We start from the raw sequence: 24,110 nt of genomic DNA on the forward strand, positions 1-24,110 counted from the left end.
TATAACATAATCGGCCTCATCATCTCTCGCGAGCTCGTCCTCTCCACTCCCCCAACTTGCCTCCCCACACTGTGAAAACCCCCATCCACTCACCGCACCTCTGAGGCATCGACTTTCCCGTTTCCAACCGCAGCAGCATGAAGATAGGTATTGCATACGAGGCGGAGCAATAGGCGACCGCCCACGCAGAGGATGCCTCTACGGTAGTGGCCGTCGCGGTGGGTGAGGCTTCACCGGGCACCCAGGCCGCTCGTCTCCTCTGCTTGTCGGATTCTTCGACCTCGGTCGAAATGGGCGTCCCGGCCGTCACGACGGGTGAGGCTTCACCGGGCACCCATGCCGCTCGTCTCCTCTCGCTTGTCCGGTTCTTCGACCTCGGTCGAAACGGGCGTCCCGGCCGTCGAGCGGAAGGTGGATACCAATGTTGTTTATCCCGCCGAAGATGTGCACGGCGTTGCGAGGCCACCACGGCGAGGTCTTCCTAGGCCCGATGCTGGACGCGAACCTCGACCCCTTCGACGATTTCGGCCCAAACGTTCAGTTCCAGGAGGATGTTGAGGGTGATGACGAGGAGGTACTTCTCTTTTACCGAAACTGTCCCAACCCTCTTTGTGTCATATTGCTGTTCACATGGTTTGCACGAGCCTGGTTCTTGATTGATTTGATATCCTACCTTGTTCTTGTAGATGTAATTGATTCTACGATTCGTAAGATCAGATTCTAGTTTAATTTCGACTAATCTGCCATGTAGTCATATAATCAATTTATGTGTTCATACTTAGTGGACTTGCAATTGTTGTGGCTTATGTTCATGGTTGTTCATAGGGTTTCTCATGATTTATTACGATTTCTTCTGCCATTTACTTGTTCTACACATTTAATTTTAGGGTTTCTAAGGTTTGATTATGTTAGTGGAGTATTTATTCAATCTGTCATAAAAAACCTGATTATGTAGTACTTAATAATTCATAGGAGTATTCTGATGACATGGACAACAACAAGGTGCGCAGGGACCGGAAAAGCCGCTATGTTCTCAAGCGGCTGAAGGGTGGTGAAATTCGTTTACGCATGCGCGGGGAGCTATTTTGCCCATTATGTGGCAAATTTCTCTAGAAGGACATCCACAGCTGATCCAACATGCGATGGGTGTAGGCCTAAGTACATAGGGGGAAACACCGCCACTGCAACCAAGGCCAAGCACGCATCATATGGCCTCTTCCTCCGTAATTACGTCTTGCCTAGCTTGCTCCACGTCAACGCCCCTGCTGCTGGCCCTCATGCTCCTGATCATGTTTAAAGTTCATATGTGTAATCTTAATCCCTTTGGAAGTTCAGCATTAAACTCTACTAGTACAACCGTGGTGGTCTTGTGATGTAGTACTCTTTTGATGCATTTGTGATGTAGTAGTACTTTTTTTGAAATGATATAGTACTATCTAAGAAAAGTACTCCCTCCGATTCACATTCATTTCACATCAAGAAATATGGATCAGAGCGAGGGAGTAAATTAAACATGGCATCTCGTGCATGAAGCTTGACATATCGATCAGGTTGGCTAGAATAGCAATACAATGCTGCTCATTAGGCAAATGCATGCCATGTACGATAGTATACATCCAGTAAAGAAGTCTATACTGACATAAAAAAACTACTTTGGGGATGAGAGTCAATTGGGGCATCTACAATATAGAAAATCTTGCTCGTAGATGATTTTGGCTAAGAGGGTTTTACTCACATTACACGTGCCACTTTCCTTGTCTGCAAAACAAGTTCCAATAAAGGGAGAGGAAAGAAGAGGGTATTGTGGGCGAGATTGAACACCTTTTTTATGTGTTAAGCTGAGGCCTCGTTTAGATGAGGATTTCGACTTATGCCTAACAGCTCAACACACCCACAAATAATTCTGCTTGCGCGCACCACCGTTCATTAAAATAACAATATTAGCTCGCAAGATTAAGAACGAAGTGAATTTAAGTAACTTGGTAAGCTTTTCAAGCAATATATTCAGAGAAAGAGCACACATGTTCGGCTCAAAATAATCATAAGAGAAGAACAATAAATCTAAGGCACCACATGGATTCATACCTTGAGTCGACGCTGGCTCGTAGAAGGGCGGCCGAGCCTTGAGGATGCCGGGGACGTCTCCACCTCGGTCTCACATGTGACTGCTTATCGGCGGGTGGTGCGCCGCGCCATGTAGAAGATCTATCAACAGAGGAGAGCCCGATGACGCTACCGACGCCTCAACCTTGATAGCACCGACCTATTGCTCCGCACCGAGATGCGCCACGTGCAAGATTTAGCGGATGCACCAATTTTAGAGATATGTCATGATCATTGTAACAAATTTCAACGTGATGATGATTTGATCTTGTACTCGGCCTTGAACATAAGAACTAGTACAATCTCACATTTTTTTTATCATTATCCTTTGCGAGATTTAGCGGATGCGCCAAATTCAGAGAAATATCATGATCATGGTAACACAATTTTCAATGTAATGATGATTTGATGTTGCACTCGACCTTGAACATAAGTACTAGTACGGTCTCACAAATTTGTATCATTATACTTTGCAAGTTTTAGTGGATGCGCCCATTTTCAGAGGTAGATCATGATCATGGTAAGTTGGTAACAAATTTTCAACGTGACGATGATTTGATTTTGCACTCGGCCTTGAACAGAGGTACTAGTACGGTCTCACAATTTTTTATCATTATACTTGGACGGTGGCCAAATTCAAAATCTCATAGCGGCAAAACTTCCCGCCCACAAAATACAAAAATTTCACACGCTTCCAAATTCCCATTCTACCCCTGTGGAGATGGCAGCAAAGTCGGTTGATGGGGGGGGGGTCTGCCCGTCATTTTTTGGATCACCACCTCCCTAGCCCGGAAACCCTCCCAAAAAAAATACATTTCCTTCAGACCACCCACCGGAACTTCCCAAGTCCCTCTCTCCCACCTCCACGACCACCGCACCGGAACATCCCCGCCGGACTTCCCAGGCCTACCCGAGCCCTCGCGATCCTCGTCATCCGGCTGCCTGCCGGAGCCGCTTCATCGACACCGTCATCAACCGGACCGGATCATCCCCGCCGTACCTCGAAACCATATGCTCATCCAGCAGTCTACCGCAGTCGCATCAGCTGCGGTATCGTCCACCCCGCCGGAGCCGCTTCGCCGGATCCGTCGTCCACCGCATCGGATCTTGCTCACCGACACCGCTGTGCATGAACCGGATCTGCTTCACCGGCGCCTTGCATGATCTAAACTCTTCTACTGTCGCTTTTCTATTGCTTGCCTGCAAGTTCTTGTTTAATCTTGGGGGAACCTGTTTGTGCTAACGACGCGCCGTTACGTTTTTGCAGATGAGATGAGTAATCATGAAGTGTAATGGCCGTCTCTCCAACCCCAAGTAGCACATGTAGCGTACTTCATCACCGGATCTATCAACCCCAGGAAGATCTGCTGTGACTCCCACAGAGTGCTTCTCCTAATGTAAGTCCCTTGTTTTAGCGCCATGTTCTGGGTTCAGATGCTTGTTTGTCTGAAGCTCTTTTAGTTCATTCCTAGCTATGACCGTAACATGTTGCTATTTTCTACTTCATTGCTAACTTTAAGCGATTGAACATTTTGGTTTGCATTCCCTGCTCTGTAGATGTAGCCATCATAACTTCTATCTTGCTCAGTCGTTGTTACAAAAATTATAGGTATTATAGTAACATCCTGCTATTATTTAGTTCATGGCCAATTTTAAGTAATTGCACATGTTGGTTCGCATTCCCTGCTCTATAGCTTTTGGCATCGTAACTTCTATATTTGGTTTACATTCCCTGCTTCCGTAGATCTAGCCATCATAACTTTATCTTGCTCAGTCGTTGTTAGAAAAATTATGGCCTGCTACTATGTTGTTTGTGCTAATTTTTTACTCCATGAACATGTTGGCTTGCATTCCCTGTACTACAGGTGATGCCATTGTTTTGTATCTAGTTCATTGTAAGCTAACAAAGTAAGGACTTAGTTTGGCATGCTATCACTCTGCTATCTAGCCTGTAGTACAAATAAACTTGTCATACTACTAGATAATAATTTTGCGTGCCATCTTGTTCTTCAAAAGCTGCATTATTGACTTGTTTCTATGACTTGGCATGACGCTCACATATGGAAAGCTGAACATATTGGTTTGCATTCCCTCTTATACAAGTTCACAGGTGATCCCACTATATTGTATCTGGTCCATCCTAAGCTCCAAAGATTAACTATCCTCTATGTGTTGCTCATTACAAGTTTATATCCCGAAACATCTTGATTTGCATCCCCTTCACTATAAGTTCAGGAGTATTATTTAGTTCACGGCCAAAATGAAGTAATTGCACTTGGCACATGTTGGTTCACATTCCCTCCTCTTTAGCTTTTGCCATCGTAACTTCTATTTTTGGTTTACATTCCCTGCTCTGTAGATGTAGTCATCATAACTTCATCTTGCTCAGTCGTTGTTACAAAATTTATAGCCTGCTACTATGTTGTTCATGCCAATTTTGTACTCCCTGAACATGTTGGTTTGCATGGGACTCGACAGTAGTAAGTCTGCTGTTTCATTCTAACATGCTTTGTTATATTGGCTGTTGGTATGCGACATGCACTCTTTGTTTGCTTATTGTGCGCATTACAATGATCTTGTTATAACGACGAAATGATGAGTTCCAAATTCTTTGGCAAACAATATTGCAGTGTCTTTGCGTTTCCATTGTTGCTGTCTTAACTTGTAATGTCTTTGTTTCAGATATAGGTGTTGCATGGACAACTTAAAAGATTGCCGGATCGCTTCATTGTATTGCTAGGTTTAATTACCATTCAATTTCTCTAGGTTCTGTAATATTTTTTCAAAGCCTTGCAGCTGATGTAATATTTAGTTAGTTTTTATAGTTCTTTCGCGCATTTTTTCTTTGGTGCTTGTGGTAAGTGAGGCTATCCGACAGAAATCAATGTTGCGTAAATATTCTCAGTATCTAAATCACGAATTCCTATCCCTTAAACGGCCCAATTAAGCGAAATCACATACGTGCCGGCCCGCAAAATCCTAAAACGCCTTTTACGCCGGCATATAAACAGCAACTAAAGGGGCTGGCCCACTTACTTATTGGGCCAGCCCACTTGATTTACTGTGGACCCCACACTCTAATTGGGCCGGCCCACTTGCTTTAAGGTGGACCCCACCCACTACTGGGCCGGCCCACTAACTAGTTGGGCCAGCCCAATTGCTTTTGCGGTGGACCCCGCATACTAAATGGGCCGGCCCTTTAAGACGAAAGTGGGACCCACCAGTGTTTTTGGCCCGCCCACTATCTTGGTGGGCCAGCCCACTTGCTATATGGTGGACCCCACATACTAAACGGGCCGGCCCTTTAAGAGGAAAGTGGGACCCACCTGTGTTTTTGGCCCGGCCCACTAGCGTGTTGGGCCGGCCCACTTGCTATATGGTGGACCCCACATACTAAATGGGCCGGCCCTTTAACAGGAAAGTGGGACCCACCAGTGTTTTGGCCCGGCCCACTATCTTGTTGGGCCGGCCCACTTGCTATATGGTGGACCCCACATACTAAATGGGCCAGCCCTTTAACTGGAAAGTGGGACCCACTGTGTTTTTGGCCCGCCCACTATCTTGTTGGGCCGCCCACTTGCTATATGGTGGACCGCACATACTAAATGGCCGGCCCTTTAACAGAAAGTGGGACCCACCGTGCTTTTGGCCCGCCCATCGGCTTGTTGGGCCACCCATTTGATCAAATGTGGACCCCACGTACTAAATGGGCCGGCCCGATAGCAGAAAGTGGGACCCACATGCTAATTGGGCCGGCCCAATAACTTCTTGGGCCGGCGATTGCTTTAATGTGGACCCCACTTTGTAAATGGGCCGGCCCGATACCAGAAAGTGGGTCCCACATGTCTTGTGGGCCGGCCCTTTTGCCTCGTTGACCGGTCAAACGAGTGCATTCGGCCCGGCCCCACATGCTTAGTGGGCGGCCCATTAAAGTTTTGACCGATCAACCTTAGAGGTTAGGCCCGCCCACGTAACTAATGGACCAGCCCGGCTATATAGTTGACCGGTCAAACTAAGTCACTGGCCCGCCCGCAAACTTAATGGGCCGCTCCGCTTAAGATGTGGCAGCCTCGTGTGGGCCTACCATCTACCACGGGGTTTCGCTCGTTAACGCCGTTAATCGCGATTAATCTGGCCGCCACGTGTCGGTTGCATGACGTCAGCAGTCAACGGGCTCCCGGAAACACTTGGGCAACGGTCCGATTTTCCGTGGCGGAAGGGCGCCCAAGCGCGACGGACCGAAAAAATCGTCGTAGGACTTTGCCTGACGCAGTTTCCACAAGAGAACCCATATCGTCGGGTTAGGCCCATAGGCGACGAAAAATACCCCTTAGCGGACGATTTTGAGACGTTGTCTATCAGAACTTTTCTTGTAGTGTATGTGCATGCTCTGCTTTCGGGCCACAGGTCGTCGTGGTGCACAGTGATCATTGGCATTGTCGTCCAAGCCAATGTTGGTGATCACCGTGGCAAGGCAGTGCGCTAGTACTAACGTTGTTCACCGTGATCACCATAAGCAGGATTGAGACAAGCTTGTGGCCTCATACTTCCATTGTTCTCTAGAGGAGGAGGGCACGCTCCCGGTAAACTCGACATCGACGCGTGGCGTGATGTTCCTTGGGTGGTGGCGCATATGCAGGCGTGGGAGGCGAGGGTGATTGCGGGGCGCAGAACACGCCTGGGACATCACGACATCCCTGTCGTGCCAAGTCGCTTGCTACCTACAGCTCAATACGAGCGACCTTACAGCTATGTCGGTGCCGCCACACATTGCGCCGACGTGGACATGCAGCTAAAGGTCACCACACATGCACCTGTCAACGTGCCACTCCAGAACGGCGAGTTCTGCGAGTATGCCGTCCAACTAGATTGGTTCCATGGCATGATGTACTTCATGAGGGGCGGAAGTACGCCAAGATGACGAAACTGCGGGAGAAGGACATCAATAGGGACGGAGCCAGAAAAGTAACACAAGGGGAGCCAATTGCATGTAAAATTTATTGGAGGGGGCCATATATGTAAATTTAGGCAACTTGCAGGTCAAATATATAGATTGACCAAGGTTTTTTAACAAAAAAAATTACCATGAAGGGGGCCATGGCCCCAGCCAGCCCCTGCTGGCTCCGTCCCTGGACATCATCTTCTTCAAGCAGGAGAACGCTGGATTCACCGTGACGATCATCTATCATATATGTCCATTCTATAATAAGCTCAAACAAGATTTTATTATATATTTTTAGAAGCACAGAGTTTTAGATCTGTAGATTTTTATTCATGTTCCTAACTTTATTCGCTCTATGGATTTTGTAAATAGAATATGTAAGGTTTATTCTCGGGATCATTGGCTTCATTTTCTTATGTACCATGGTTAGTTCTGACACATAAACAACATATTATCCAGAATGGAATGCGTAATTGTTCATATTTTCTCAGTTTTAGTAACACACATAAACATTGATTTGGTTTCTTTATCTTGAAGACACATAAAAAACGTCTTATATTTATTTCTTTTTCCCGAAAAAATAATTTACAAGCTAATACTTTTAACTATGATTCTATTTCTACTTTTTTCTGTAGTTCCTCGTGCAAAGCAGCAAATTTTGATAGGAGATATTTGCTATTTACATACATGTTGTTTACTGTTTAGTGACATACTTCAGGGTTTGTACATCCACTTACCTAACCGAATGAGCTAGGCTCACTTCTTTACTTCAGGTTTGTTTTAGAAGGGAAGTAACATACATCAAGTTATTTGTAAACATTATGAAATTTAAATAATAAAAATTCAACTAAATTATGTGCATTAGTCAACATGTACATTGCACGTGCACCATTACTAGTAGCAATAAAAATTTGGGTCTGTCAGACAACCTCGAGGCCACCCTGAACCAGTGTTAGAAGGAACATCTACAGCCATCGGATTGCTTCAAGTAAGGTTGTGCTACCGTCACTCATTCTCCGCATTGATCAGCAACAGGGTAAGCTGTTTTGGTCCGCTAGCATATTTACGCTGATGAGTTTACCCTCTTGTTCTTCTTCCACACTTTGGTGGGAAAGCGTCTAACCTTCTTTTGCGACCACACATGCTAAACTAGGAACTCAAGAAAGCTGGGGATTTGGAGCCAATTGTGGCTCGGAGATGAATATACTTGTTTGCCTCACTTAGGGATAGCGATCTTTGACCAAGCACGGGGCAAAAAATTGTGAAATGTCAGCATGACCATGTTTGTAACATCCTAACAGGTGTCTTGACCCGGAATTACACTTTGGTGTTCACTTCCATGTACGATATGGTCAAAGGGGAAATCTTACATTCTGTGAGTTTCAGGAATTTTTCTGTCTAGATCTTATACTGTTCCCTGTGTTGCATCATGTTTCTGATGCCGATGATCTCAGTACAACGTATGGTACTGCCACCTTACCATTTGGACCTGATATACCTTTTCATGGCAGATGAACATCATAGCCCTGGACTGTATGCAAGACGGCATAGATTTGAAAGAACAGACACTGTGTGATCTTATACTGTTCCCTGTGTTGCATCATGTTTCTGATGCCGATGATCTCAGTACAACGTATGGTACTGCCACCTTACCATTTGGACCTGATATACCTTTTCATGGCAGATGAACATCATAGCCCTGGACTGTATGCAAGACGGCATAGATTTGAAAGAACAGACACTGTGTGGCTAAATTCTGAACAGCAAAAGGATAAAAATAAATTCTGACTCTACTTCTCCCTGAATATGGCTAATAATCAGAAATAGCAAAAAGATTTTGGGTCTGTCAGACAACCTCAAGGCCACCCTGAACCAGTGTGAGCCGGACAGGAACGATCATCTACAGCCAACGGATTTCTCCCATCAGGAGAATCCTAGCCGTCAGTCACGCTCTGGCCCAAAGGTCATATTGCATCAACCAGACTTAAGTGCTTGCCTCCTTATTGGTAAAGGATGCAACGGTACGATCCTATAGAACAGATCCTGTTCAAGTAAGGTCGTGCTATCCTTACTCACTCTCCGCCTTATAAACCACTCCGGCCGCTCCTAGCTTGCCGAGGTGGGACTAAACTTTCGCACGCAACGCCTCGGCAGCGGGCAGCACCGGCACGACGCACGAGCTCACAGAGGTTTCGTGAGTTCTGGCCCATGTAGTTGGGCCGGAGAACAGAGGAAGCCCAGCCCAGCCCAGCCCAGAAATATTTGCACCGTATTTGTTTCCTTCTCTCCTTGTCATTGAATTCGTGACGAAATCTTGTTCCTTCGGAGCCCAATCAGATCGCCGTCGCCGACTCGCCGGAGCACCTGTCCCATGGCCTTCTCCGCCTTCACGTGGCCGTTCCGCCGCCGAAGCAGCGGCGGCGGCGGCGGGGCCGGCCCGAGCAATTCCGCCGCCGCGGCCGCGGAGGGGGAGGAGGAGCTCGGCGTGACGCCGCAGCTCCTCGACTTCCTCCGCACGCTCTCCCCCGACGCCTTCAAGGCGTCCACCGTCCAGCTCAACCAAGGCAACTCCTCCAGTCCTCCTCCCTGCTGAAGTCCGTCCCCCTGCTCGTTCTGAACCGATTGCTGACGGTGATGTGCTGTGTCGCAGGTGGCTCCGTGGAGGCGGCGGGCGAGCTCTCGGAGTGGCAGCAGCGGCACGCCGTCCTCGTGTTAGGCAGAGCCAAGGTAGGTTTCCCGCGGATCTCGTCTACTTTGGCCACTTCTCTTCGAAGAGGTTGTTCTGAACTGTGAGTTGTGCTGTGGGCAGGAATTGGCTAAGATCCGGTATGATCTGTGCCCACGTCACATGAAGGATAAGCAGTTCTGGACAGTGTACTTCCTACTTGCCAGGAGCTACATCTTGCCGTAAGCTCTTATTTCAGTAGCTTCCGTCTATGTGCAGTGTTTCCAGTCATAGAGTCAATTACTTCATGATTTTGACCCACTACGGTACAGATCAATGTGTACAAAGCTAGAAATTGGGATATGAACTAACTTGAGCATGCAATCACACATAAAATTAAAGCATCAATGTGAACAAATTCAGCAAAACAGATTTGCATCTGAACAAATGTTATACTATGTCAAATGTTGAGTAACCACATTCAGCAAAAAAAAAATGGGTCTCGATTTTCTTGAGATCATCATGTGAAGTGCAATCTCTATTTGCCAGTCTTCTTCTTTGAGGTGTAATGCTTCCAGTAGATGATATGCTGCTCCTGTTAGTTTTCAAGCATCAGACCAAATATGGCAATATCTCAATAACTAGTACCATAGAATGGTGTAGCCGGTTGTTCGCTGCCGCAAGTCAAAAACTCTTATCTTGTCACACATAGTATACCATTTCTCTGTCTATGTACGTACATGTCAGCAAAAACAAATTGCATCTAAAGAAACTAATTTATGCCAAATGTGAGTATCTCTGTTTTTTTCACATTCAGCAAGAAGGTATCATGATGTTTTGAGATTATCATGTAAACTGCTCCCTGTTTGCAATTTCCATTATCTATAATACTAGATCTGTTGATTTCAAAAAAAAAAAAATCTGATTTTATCTTGTCGCATCAAATCTTCTCAATGAAGCAACTACTACTATAATGGAATGTTGGAGCCAGGGAGACGATCATTGCCATAATTCACTGAACTTTACTGCCTAGAAGACTAAACTGAGTAAACCTTTTAAATGTAGACAGCCTGAAAGAAGAATTTACCATCCTGATGTATTCACTGTTCACTAAGTTCTTCAGCATTAACAACTGAACCACTGAAGCTACCTTGGAGTGTTCTCTTGACATGCAGCCATTTGCCAACACGAACGCTGGACTCCCATAAAACATACCAACATAGTTGGCAGATATGTACGATAACAGACCAATGTGTATAGTTAGCTTTTTAAAAACATTGTGCAAAATTTTCTGTCATCTACCCCTTGTCAACATTCACTGAGAAATGAGAAACCGAGATAGATAGATGTTTGATGTACAGGGGTCAGATAGGATTTAGCTCCAGCTGCTCTATAGGATAGTCTAATTTCCTCCTACCAGGGGGTTACTGATACCATCACCATTTAAAAACCTTTCTTGTTCTTACAGGTACGAGCTACACGCCATACAAAAAGAAAAGGTAAGAAAGATGGAGACAGAAAACGGGAAGCCCAAAGACGAAATTACTGTTGAGGTGGAGATGCAGGAATCGAAGTGCAGTAGAGGATCTCCATCGTTACCAGATGATTCAGAAACTCAGGATTCATAGCTAATGTTGCTGACAGTTGAATGACTCAGATGTTAAAACCATTTTACAGAAGTTCCAGACGCGTGGGCTGAATGCTCATTGCGGCTTCTCACTGGATGGAGTAATCTGCGTAGTGCGTCTGTCGTAGTGCCTGTATATGTAGTAGTCAATTTTTGGATTAGAGGAATTTTCTGGCAGCATCTGCTAATAGCTTAACATAGCAGATGTTTTTTTGCCTGCGCACTGACATGTAAGCTGATGCGAACTTGGCCATGATCTTGATGTGGAATCCATGAATATTATGTATTATTGTGCAGGCTCTTCCCTCCATACTGCTTGAGACATTCAGAACTTTAGCATTTGTTGTGCACAGCCCAATTATGCTGGAAATTGACTGAAATTCAAATGCATTTTAGCATTTGTTGTGCACATTGAGTTGACCCTATAGAGACTTCTAGTTACAGTTGGCCTCATCTAAGAGTCTGTCCGGATCTTGTCCGAATGCAGAAACTCCACGAAGGGGAGCGGCACCCAGCTTATTTCTTTCTCCCCAGGGTCAATCCCCACTCTCGTCTCACCCTGCCATGGCTCCGCTGCCTAGGTGCTCTGCTGCGCCCAATTTTCAGTGTGCTCCAGCGGCAGGCTGTTCAAACCTAGGATGTAGAAGCCAGAGAACCACGGAGGCATGGCAGGGTAGATGACGCCTTCGGAACCAGGAGTTCAGAGTTGGCTGCCAAACGTTTTCATAACTTCAGATTTTGCAAGAGGAGCACAATTTCGTGGAGTGATGGGCGGAGTCAAGGATTTAGCAGAGCAGAGGACAACCAAACTGGTTCTAAGTCAATATAATGTACCATGATCACTCAAACTTAGTAATCTAGCTATGCATTCGGCCACTGTTATGCATAAGTTACATCTCAAAGTTGAATTTCATAAAGTTTCATCTAAAAAACTGACCTAAATGAGCATGAGTTTCATCTCAAACTGAAATCAAGACCCATTACTCAAAAACCATCTGCACACATGATCAAGTTCAGACCAACTTGCTTAGAATAGAACACAAATTGTAGATATTGTGCTCAACATCACAATTTCTGTATGATATTGTATATCATCATGTCCAATGTGAAAAGTGATGTAAGTATGAACTCATTAGGCATTTGCACAATACAACCGTTTAGCTTCATCAGACAACAGTAAGAGGGGAAAGTAGCTTTGCAACAGATACTACCTCAACATATGTGGTAGCCACAGATTCAGGTTTTTTTTAAAGTATCACAAGAGTAGCTACACCGAACCACTGATTCTCCCAAAATTTCTACTCAACTCATACTCAAATCATGGCATCATAATCATCCAATGCACCATTATACTCCATGACCTTCTTCTTGATCTTCGAGGTATCCACCCAGGTGATGAAGTCCTCCATGTTCCTGGTTACAAGAAAGGCTGGATCGGTGACCGTTTCTGGGCCTACACGCACATGCCCTTGTTCAATGTAGGTGACAGCCTCTTTAAGGTGCTCCGCAAACTTGAGCTTCACCATAACTGTTGCAAGTCTCCGCCTACAATAGTTTAGCAAACGATATGGTAAGTGGAATATGATATGTCATGTTGCTTCCTGCAGCAACGTAGCTATGGTTATTGAGTGATTCATGGCAATAAACACTTTTAAAAAACAACTGAAAAATAGAATGCACATTTGGTGAAGCTAACAATAACTGAAGGGGAAACTGTTGCTATATAACTCAGGGAGAGATATAGACCTGCAGAAGGCGCTCACTGAAAGATTCTCGCATTTGACCAAGCTCTTCTTTGTTGGAATTACACCCATATTATACCTGAAATTAGAGAAAACTTCCTTACACTGTACAAATGAGCAGGCCGGTAAAAGTTTCAAGGAAAAATTGGAAGCGGCAAGCAAGATTTGCATGATTCAATAGCTTCAGATGTTTATAATAAGATGGATCAACGAAGCAGCACGATATATACTCTTGTAGCTTCTCTAATGCGTGGGAGAGTAAAAACAGTGGAATATCCAAACAAAAGCAATTCATTGTCATGTTGAACGAACTAATTATTAGAGTGCACACTCAGACATTAGCAGAAGCAGGGAATATGATGCGCTGCGCATGATCATGCAAAGGGTTAGCAAGCCTTTGCTACCACTTAATTATTTAATTATCATTTTTAAATAGCTGCAGGAGAACTGGTATAGTCTAGTCATTCATTGATTTAGATACAGGTCAAGTGGACCAAAGATGTGAAGGAAAACAATGATAGCCCAAGAAACCTCATATGAGTAATATGCTACTTAGCCTGGATCAAAAGGAATACTGCTTGCATAATAAAAAATAATCCTGAAGAAGGAATCAAGTACTAACACCATAGGTCTAAGAGTACAATTAAATTGATATACCAACTCTTATGTATCACTAACTTTGTAACAATCCAACTGGCAATCACAGATAAACATGGACGATTCACAAGGTTTGTGGTGCATGATGTCTTCATACAACAAACAAATGGATATAGCATCCCGATTCACAGGTGCAAATGGAAAGAAAAGGGGCTGCTGCGACTTACAGCTTATCAATGAGCATGTCCGTCATCTCGATCCTGAAGGGGTCCCTCGGATCCATCTGCTTTATAATGTTGACGAGCTTCTGCGCCATGCAGCAGATCCCATTGTACCTGGCAGGGCACAACCATCACAGAATGAACGACCAGCACTCGACAGATGCTCAAGCAGCAGTCCAAGCAATCAGTATGGTAAGAAATTGACAGATGGTTCGTCGGCGGTGGGACATGATGAGGGCAGGATTGGTGAGGTGAGAGAGAGTGCGTACTTCTTGTAGTCGTCCCTCTCGACGAGGCTGTAGCGCTGCGTGACGTCGGCCTCGCGGTGGCCGCCCTCCCGCTTGTACTCGAGGAAGTTGGTCCTCTTGAGGAGCTTCTTCTCGTGGAACTTGAGCTTCCTCATCCTCCTCCCTCACGCTGAGGCTGCGCGGTTGTCGAGGGCGGCGCCGGTGGACGATTCGGGGAGGAGCGCGCGGCCGGCGGCGTGTGTGCGTGTTGGCGCGCGAGACCGACGGGAGCGGAGTGGAGTTGGGCGGCGCGCCGGCTAGGGTTCTTGGTGGCATGAAGTTGGGATGGGGCTGCGGGGCTCCGGCGTGGGCTAGATGGGCTTTGACTGTTTGGGCTTAGCCTTCAAAATTGTACCGGGCCAACCCGGAGGACGTGCGATCTGGGAGTTAGCTCTATTTGGAATGTAGATATTCCGCCCTTGGAATCGAAATGGGCCCATTACTAAAACGGAGTGGAAATCCAACTTGGGATATCAGTGCACGTTATTAGGGTGCTCCTCCCTAGCGCCCGCGCGCCTCCTATCTCTCATGTCGCTCGAAGATTTGGTAGAACAGGCTTTCTTTCGGCGGCCCATGTAGTACAAGGTTCTACGCGTGGGCTACTTTGGGCCGTCGCTCATTTATTCGACCAGTTGGCTCGTACGATATTGGAGAGAGCCACATATATAAACCGCTCAGTTTCTTTCTAAAGTTCTGATGTGGGACTAAAAAACGAACAGAACTGGCTGCACTCGACGCGGACGTGGGCGTCCGCGTCTCTCTACACTCTACAGACTACAGCTAGTTTCGATCAGTATCTACAACTGTATATCAGCGGTAGTACTCTTGCAACAGCTAGTATTGATCGATGTAGTTTGCTGTATGACACTTCGCTGCTAAATCCATGCACGTGCGCATCAGTGATGTCATCCTCACATCAGCATACGCACCTTGCCGCAAAATTCATGCACATGCATGCATCAACGTAGTTAGCATCACGTAAGTTGGCTGCACCAATACATGCACAGGTTTGGGGGAAAACGTGAAGGTATAAATTCGAAACTATAATCAGACAAAAACTAGATCACCGACAATATAAACTATTAATTTATGGAACGTATTTTTTGAATCAAGAGAAAAAAAATTCAGAATAAAGGAATAAAAGGAAAAAATCACTATGATTTTGTAGAGTTTGAGCGACAAAACTTTTTGAACGAAAGAATAAATACATATACACTAGGAAACAACTAACTATTTATCGGGGAACTACTAATTATTCACCAGGGAACACAAGCCTATATGTTGGGGAACAACAACCTAAATGGAGAGGAACAAGAGCCTAGACAAAGGGAAACAACAACCTAAACGGAAGGGAACAACGACCTAGGCATTGGGAAACAAAAACCTAAACGAATGGGGAAAATAGCAAGATGGAAGGGAACAAGAACCTAGACGGAGGAGGATAACCGACCTAGATGGAGTGGAACAACAACCTAGAAATAGGAGAACAACATGCTAGATGGAGGGGAACAAGAGCCTGGACGGAGGGGAACAACAGAAGAACAACATGCTAGATGGAGGGGAACAAGAGCCTGGACGGAGGGGAACAACAGAAGAACAACATGCTAGATGGAGGGGAACAACAACCAAGACGTAGGAGACGGGGGGGGGGGGGTAAAAGAACCAGGACGAAGGGGAACAATAGGCTAGCCTGAGGGGGAACAATAACCTATACGTAGGAGAACAACAACCTAGATGGAGGGGAACAACAACCTAGACGTAGGAGAACAACAGACTAGAAGAAGGGGAGCAAGAGCTTGGACGGAGGGGAACAACAAGCTAGGCGAAGGGGAACAACATCCTAGACGTAGGAGAACAACATGCTAGACGGAGGGGAACAAGAGCCTGGATGGAGAGGAACAACAGGCTAGGAGGAGGGGAACAACAGCCTAGAAGTAGGAGAACAACAGGCTAGACGGAAGGGAACAAGAGCCTGGACGGAGGGGAACAACAAACTTGACGGATGAGAACAACAGGCTAGGCGGAGGGGAACAGCAACCTAGACGTAGGAGAACAAAATTGCTAGAGGGGGACAACAACCTAGACAAAGGGGAACAACAACCTAGGTTGAAGGGGACAAGAGTCCAAACAAAGAACAACAACATGCTAGACATGGGGGAACAAGAGCCTAGTTGGAGGGGAACAACAACCTAGAAGGAGAAGAACAACATGCTAGGCAGAGGGGAACAACAACCTAGACGTAGGAGAACAACATGCTAGAGGGGGGGACGTTATCCTAGATGAGGGGACAATAGCCTAAATGTAGGAGAACAAGAACAAAAGTTCTGCAGAAGGAAAACATAAAATGAGACATGTGAAACACGATTTTTTGGACCAAACGAAACATAAAATAGAAGAGAAATATATTTTAATATTGAACGGTAAGAAAATAAAAAATGATGAAAAATGCATCTTATTAAATATAAAAAATTACTCCCGTAATACACATCTCACTATGAAAAGGAATCACTTTTGTAGACTAAATGAGGAAAAAACAAAGCAAAGAAACTTACTTTAAAAGAAAAAATAATAAGGAAATAGAAGAAAAAAATGAAGAAATACAGAGAAAAATAGAATGGATGAATCATGCAAACAAATGAGCTAGTAGCTAAGACACACTTCCTCCAAGCTAGAACTATTCTTCTAGGTGAGCACGTGCGCATGCTAGTTTACTTGGTCAAGAGCCAGACCACGTCTCGCGCGGGGACGCGACACAAACGTGACAGAAGAGACGACAGACGACCCGAACGGGCAGCAAGCGATCGCGTATTTGGGCCGAGCCCATCGATGGAATCGTTCAGCGAACGGAAACTTCCTGGCGCGCGTGCGCCAGCGAGTCGTTTCCCGTTATTACCCTAAAAAAAAGGATATCAGTGCACGTTCCACAAGTAGGTTCTTCATCTCTTCTACATATTGTGTTTCATCTTGTTACTTCTTTCTCTTCTTTAATCAAAAAAAATCTCTAACCATGCCACGATGGAGCCATGCAATAGAGAGATGAGTTCAAGGACCACAAACACATCTAGAAGATTTTTCCTACATATGATTTATTTTGTAGTTAGTTTGTTATGTATATATTTAGGTAGAAAGACAGACACTAGGGATTCTCTTTTATAGAGTTCTTGTGTTGAAAGCTCCACATCAAATATCCATGTAATGAAATATAAATACAATGGGTGAAAAATAGAATCTATATTTTAAATAATATGGGAGTTATGCTTAGTATGTAATTGACAAATGATTTATTAGAACTAGGGTAATTAGGTATATCGCATGCTAATGGGCCTGCAGCACATTGCACGTACGTTGCCAACCACCACGCATCACATCGCCTCCTTCAAGCGCAACACCCAGACAAAGCAGAGCGAGGCACAACCGTTCTGCCTATTCATCTAACGCCCGCCTCCACGTCGATGCAGCCCACGGGCCCAACGCCACACGACAGTGGGAGCTGGAGCAGCACTGTTAGCCTCCTCAAGCAAGTGACAAGGCGATGCGACGACCAAGTAGCGAAAGACCGAAAAGGCCAGATTTATTGTGTGTGCCATTTATGGAGACTAAAATTGTGAAAGACCAAATATACCGGACCGACAAAACACAACAGACCGAATGCTCACCCTTCATCTCGCTTCTCATGGTGTGGGTGCTCTTTGTTTTGGAAAAATAAGATCACGAGATTGTTCCCTTGAATTAACTCGGACCGGAAGGTACCTGTAACTTAGAATGCGAAAATATTACTGCCTTCCACGGAAAATCCCATAAAACATCTAAATCTTGATAAATATTGCATAAATTAACTAAATAAACATAAGAAATAAAGAAATAACATTGAAATAGATGATACGAAATGCATGTATCACCCGCCCAAGGAGACATGTGTGCAATGGGACCCACAACTCTGTCACATCGCCTCCTTGGGTGCGTCATGTGTTGTTACTTTTCGTCTCTTGAGAATATGATTGTCAGATATTTCTCCCCGTTTGTTTGAGTTCCAGAAGGTTCCTCACACGTGAAAAATTCCCATGACATTCTGTAAAGAAACCATAATAACCATGAAAAATAAAAAATAATTAATATACAAAAACTTCAAAAGGTATATACTTCGCAGCAGAAACAAAAATATAGTTATTTTACAATACTTATATGGTCACAGTTAAGTTTGGAATTTCACACAACTAATCTACATGCATGGTTATTTTTGTATTTATTGTGATTGGGCAAAAATAAATAGGAGTACATACATACCCCCTCCATTCACGAATAAGTGTATGTTTTGTTTTTAACTTAGGTCAAACTTTTGTAAGTTTGAGAAACTTCTTACAAAATTGTAGCGGTATTTATATAAGTAAATACGTATCACTAGATTCATCTTAAAATATTGATTCATAATATATTAATTTGATGTCACATATTTGAGAATTCCTTTTCTTATTAAGGTAGTTAAATTTGAGAAAGTCTGGCTGAAGACAAAATTAAACGTACACTTATTCACTGATGGGACGGGCAGAGTAGTTTACGGTGATGGGACGGGCAGAGTGTCTGTTTCTTCGTTCCACTCGAACTTTTCCCCTTGCTTGATCAACGCGTAAAATGGCAACGCCTTTTCTCCCAGCCTGGCGACGAATCTGCTTAAAGCCGCGACTCGCCCGGTTAGCTGTTGTATCTCTTTGAGCTTGGTTGGCTTCCTCATTGTTACAATGGCTTGAATTTTCTCTGGTTTAGCCTCAATTCCTCTTGTTGACACTAGAAACCCGAGAAGCTCTCCTGCAGGGACACCAAAAGAACATTTTGTCGGGTTCAGCTTGAGGCAGAACTTGCCGAGGTTGTCGAAAGTTTCTTTGAGATCCTCGATCAAGGTTGATCCCTGCTTTGTTGTTAGGATGATATCGTCGATGTACACTTGAACATTTTTGCCAATCTGTGTGGCAAGGCATTTCTGCATCATCCTCTGATATGTTGCTCCCGCGTATTTTAGCCCGAAAGGCATTGTTCTGTAGCAGAACACGTCATAGGGTGTTATGAAAGCTGTTTTGACTTCATCTTCTTCTTTTAATCGAATATGGTTATAACCAGAATATGCGTCCAGGAAGGAAAGACGTTCACAACCCGCCGTGGAGTCGATAATTTGATCGATCCTCGGGAGGGGGAAGTGATGCTTTGGACAGTGTTTATTGAGACACGTGAAGTCGAGGCACATGCGAAGGACTTCTGTGTTTTTCTTCGGGGCCGGCACTGGGTTAGCTACCCACGTGGCTTCTGTGTGTAACTCCTTGATGAATCCTGCTTCTCTGAGTCGATTAATTTCTGATAGCTTGGTTCCGAAAAATACCGCAAAGGTTGTTTGATTGGTCTGGCCATTGGATCCAAGTTAAGAGGGTGCTCGGCAAGTTCCCTGGGTACTCATGGCATGTCAGCTGGACACCATGCGAAGATTTCCCAGCGCTCATGGAGGAACTCGACGAGCGCGCTTTCCTATGCGAGATCCATGTTTGTTGTGATAGCTGTCGTTTTCTTAGGATCTGTCAGGTGAATCTGTACTTCCTTCGAATTTTTGGTGGTATCAAAGGTTGGCTCCTTTAGCGGCCTCCCTCCGTCTGGTAGCACGTCGTAATCAGTTGTTAGCCTTGATGTCATATATTCTGCTTGCATCCCGAAAGTTTCTGACAGCCAATGAAAATCCTTGTCGCACTTATCCGCTAGCGCGAAACTAACTTTTACTGTGATTGGGCCCTTGGGTCCAGGGAGTCTCCACAACAGATATGTGTAATGTGGTACCGCCATAAATCTGGCATACGCGGGTCGTCCTAGCAAAGCATGGTACTGAGACGGGAAATCCACGACTTCGAACTCCAGCTTCTCTCTTCTGTAATTCTCTCGGGTTCCAAACTGAACGTCGAGATTGATCTTTCCCAATGGATAACTTGGCTTATCCGGTGTAATACCATGGAAACGCGTGTCAGTTGGTGTTAAATTCGCCAAGGATATATTCATCTTCCTCAATGTATCTGCATACATGAGGTTTAAACTGTTGCCTCCATCTATGAACACCCGTGAAACATCGAATCCTGCAATCACCGCCGGTAGGTGATACGTCTCAAACGTATCTATAATTTCTTATGTTCCATGCTAGTTTTATGACAATACCTACATGTTTTGTTCACACTTTATATCGTTTTTATGCATTTTCCGGAACTAACCTATTGACGAGATGCCGAAGTGCCAGTTCCTGTTTTCTGCTGTTTTTGGTTTCAGAAATCCTAGTAAGGAAATATTCTCGAAATCGGACGAAATCAATGCCCAGCATCCTATTTCTCCACGAAGCTTCCAGAACACACGAGAGCCAGCATAGGGGGGCCACAGGGCCACCAGATGACAGGGTGGCGCGGCTAGGGCCTGGGCCGCGCCCCCCTATTGTGTCACCGCCTCGTCAGCCCTCCGACTCCGCCTCTTCGCTTATTTAAGCCTCCTCAACGTAAATCTTCGATACGGAAAAGCCACGGTATGAGAAACCTTCCAGAGCCGCCGCCATCGCGAAGCCAAGATCTGGGGGACACGAGTCTCTGTTCCGGCACGCCGCCGGGACGGGGAAGTGCCCTCGGAAGGCTTCTCCATCGACACCACCGCCATCTTCATCAACGTTGCTGTCTCCCATGAGGAGGGAGTAGTTCTCCCTCGAGGCTAAGGGCTGTACCGGTAGCTATGTGGTTCATTTCTCTCTCCCATGTGATCTTTATGTGATCATGAGCTTTGTGATCTAGTTGAATATCATCTATGTGCTACTCTAGTGATGTTATTAAAGTAGTCTATTCCTCCTTCATGATGTAATGTGGTCAGTGTGTGCATCATGTAGTACTTGGCGTAGGTTATGATTGTGATCTCTTGTAGATTGTGAAGTTAACTATTACTATGATGGTATTGATGTGATCTATTCCCCCTTTCATAGCTAATGTTGATAGGCGCATGCTATGTTAGTACTCGGTATAATTGCGTTGGTCTATCATGCACTCTAAGGTTATTTAAATATAAACATCGAATGTTGTGGAGCTTGTTAACTCCGGCATTGAGGTGCTCTTGTAGCCCTACACAATTAATGGTGTTTGTCATCCAACAAGAGAGTGTAGAGAAAGTAGTATTTGTTTATTCAGTTATGTGATCAATGTTGAGAGTGTCCACTAGTGAAAGTATGATCCGTAGGCCTTGTTTCCAAACATCGAATCTCCGTTTATTTACTGTTCTGTTGCATGTTTACTCGCTGCCATATTTTATTCAGATTGCTATTACCACTCATATACATCCATACTACTTGTATTTCACTATCTCTTCGCCGAACTAGTGCACCTATACATCTGACAAGTGTATTAGGTGTGTTGGGGACACAAGAGATTTCTTGTATCGTGATTGCAGGGTTGCTTGAGAGGAATATCTTTGACCTCTTCCTCCCTGAGTTCGATAAACCTTGGGTGATCCACTTAAGGGAAACTTGCTGCTGTTCTACAAACCTCTGCTCTTGGAGGCCCAACACTGTCTACAAGAATAGAAGCACCCGTAGACATCAAGCACTTTTCTGGCGCCGTTGCCGGGGAGGAAAGGTAAAAGGCACTCATACTCCGGTCCCAGGTAACTAAGTACTTTTCTGTTGCCGTTGTGTGTGTGCTCGAAGCTATTTCCTTTAGATCCTGCAATTGCATCTTTTTGTTTCTTGTTAAACACTAGTAAGGCATAATGGAAAATATCTGTGAGCTTTTTACACTATTTCCTGAGTCAAGATATGAATGGTTTAATGCGAAAATTAAAAAACCTATGGAACCTTATTTGCATACTAGTAGCAATGATATTAGTATGAACGCTTTGAACACCATTGTTGATAATGATATAGAAAATTCTAAGCTTGGGGAGGTCGGTTTTGATGAAAATGATCTCTTTAGCCCTCCAGGTATTGAGGAGAAAGTTTATGTTGATTATGATATGCCTCCCATATATGATGATTATAATGATAGTGGTCTTTTGGTGCCGCCTACTATGGAGGATAAAGTTTATTATGATGATACTATGCCTCCTATATTTGATGATGAGAATAATAATGATAGCTACTTTGTTGAATTTGCTCCCACTACAACTAATAAAATTGATTATGCTTATGTGGAGAGTAATGATACTTTTATGCATGTGAATAAGAATGCTTTATGTGATACTTATATTGTTGAGTTTGTTCATGATGCCTCTGAAAGTTATTTTGAGAGAGGAAAATATGGTTGTAGAAATTTTCATGTTACTAAAACACCTCTCTATATGCTGAAATTTTTGAAGTTACACTGGTTTTATCTTCCTATGCTTGTTACTTTGCTCTTCATGAACTTGTTTATTTACAAGATTCCTATGCATAGGAAGCATGTTAGACTTAAATGTGTTTTGAATTTGCTTCTTGATGCTCTCTTTTGCTTCAACTCTTATTTCTTGCGAGTGCATCATTAAAATTGCTGAGCCCATCTTAATGGCTATAAAGAAAGAACTTCTTGGGAGATAACCCATGTGTTTATTTTGCTACTGTTTTGTTGAGTCTTGGAAGTTGTTTACTACTGTAGCAACCTCTCCTTATCTTATTTTATTGCATTGTTGTGCCAAGTAAAGTCTTTGATAGTAGGGTTGATACTAGATTTGGATTACTGCGCAGAAATAGATTTATGTCTGTCACGAATTTGGGCAGGGTTCTCTGTAGGTAACTCAGAAAAATCTGCCAATTTACGTGCGTGATCCTCAGATATGTACGCAACTTTCATTAAATTTGAGCATTTTCATCTGAGCAAGTCCAGTGCCTCTAAAAAATTCGTCTTTACGGACTGTTCTGTTTTGACAGATTCTGCCTTTTATTTCGCATTGCCTCTTTTGCTGTGTTGGATGGATTTTTTTGTTCCATTAACTTCCAGTAGCTTTGTGCAATGTCTAGAAGTGTTAAGAATGATTGTGTCACCTCTGAACATGTGAATTTTTGATTATGCACTAACCCTCTAATGAGTTTGTTTTGAGTTTGGTGTGGAGGAAGTTTTCAAGGGTCAAGAGAGGAGGATGATATACTATGATCAAGAAGAGTGAAGAGTCTAAGCTTGGGGATGCCCCCGGTGGTTCATCCCTGCATATTTCAAGAAGACTCAAGCATCTAAGCTTGGGGATGCCCAAGGCATCCCCTTCTTCATCGACAACTTATCAGGTTTCTTCTCTTGAAACTATATTTTTATTCGGTCACATCTTATGTACTTTACTTGGAGCGTCTGTTTGTTTTTATTTTTTGTTTTGCTATTTTCCTTCTCTGAATAAATTCATGCTTGTGTGGGAGAGAGACATGCTCCTCTTGTTCATATGAACACTGGAGTTCTTAGTTCTATCTTTAATGTTCATGACGGAGTTGAAAACCGCTTCGTTAATTGCTATATGGTTGGAAACAGAAAATGCTGCATGTGGTAATTGGTATAATGTCTTGAATAATTTGATACTTGGCAATTGTTGTGCTCATATAGATCATGTTTAAGCTCTTGCATTATGTACTTTGCACCCATTAATGAAGAACTACATAGAGCTTGTTAAAATTTGGTTTGCATGATTGGTCTCTAGAGTCTAGATATTTTCTGGTTAAGGTGTTTGAACAACAAGGAAGACGATGTAAAGTCTTATAATGCTTACAATATGTTCATATGTGAGTCTTGCTGCACCATTTTATACTTGAGTTTGCTTCAAACAACCTTGCTAGCCTAGCCTTGTATTGAGAGGAATTCTTCTCGTGCATCCAAATCCTTGAGCCAAAAACTATGCCATTTGTGTCCACCATACCTACCTACCACATGGTATTTCTCCGCCATTCCAAAGTATATTACTTGAGTGCTACCTTTAAATTT

The 24,110-nt window shown here is 44.1% G+C and overlaps 2 protein-coding genes and 1 non-coding gene across 3 annotated transcripts; 1 reads left to right on the forward strand and 2 right to left on the reverse strand.

The window, feature by feature from the left end:
* Positions 1-8,885: 8,885 nt before the first annotated feature.
* LOC127337354 (small nucleolar RNA U3) lies at positions 8,886-9,106 on the reverse strand. Its single transcript, XR_007873763.1, has one exon. It is a non-coding gene; the product is annotated as a small nucleolar RNA U3 (small nucleolar RNA).
* A 242-nt stretch (positions 9,107-9,348) lies between these two features.
* On the forward strand, positions 9,349-11,647 carry LOC127336791 (uncharacterized). Its single transcript, XM_051363631.2, has 4 exons — positions 9,349-9,609; positions 9,696-9,772; positions 9,855-9,952; positions 11,179-11,647. The coding sequence occupies exons 1-4, from the start codon at positions 9,417-9,419 to the stop codon at positions 11,336-11,338; spliced, it is 528 nt and encodes a 175-aa protein (XP_051219591.1). The 5' UTR covers positions 9,349-9,416; the 3' UTR covers positions 11,339-11,647.
* Positions 11,648-12,450: 803 nt separating this feature from the next.
* Positions 12,451-14,451, reverse strand: LOC127336789 (uncharacterized). Its single transcript, XM_051363630.2, has 4 exons — positions 14,167-14,451; positions 13,904-14,011; positions 13,084-13,158; positions 12,451-12,882 (listed from the first exon to the last, which is right to left on the reverse strand). Exons 1-4 carry the CDS (start codon positions 14,298-14,300, stop codon positions 12,651-12,653), a joined length of 549 nt encoding a protein of 182 aa, XP_051219590.1. The 5' UTR covers positions 14,301-14,451; the 3' UTR covers positions 12,451-12,650.
* Between the last annotated feature and the right edge of the window lie 9,659 nt (positions 14,452-24,110).

Source organism: Lolium perenne, chromosome 2, assembly GCF_019359855.2.
Source record: "Lolium perenne isolate Kyuss_39 chromosome 2, Kyuss_2.0, whole genome shotgun sequence".
Lineage (NCBI taxonomy): Eukaryota > Viridiplantae > Streptophyta > Magnoliopsida > Poales > Poaceae > Lolium > Lolium perenne.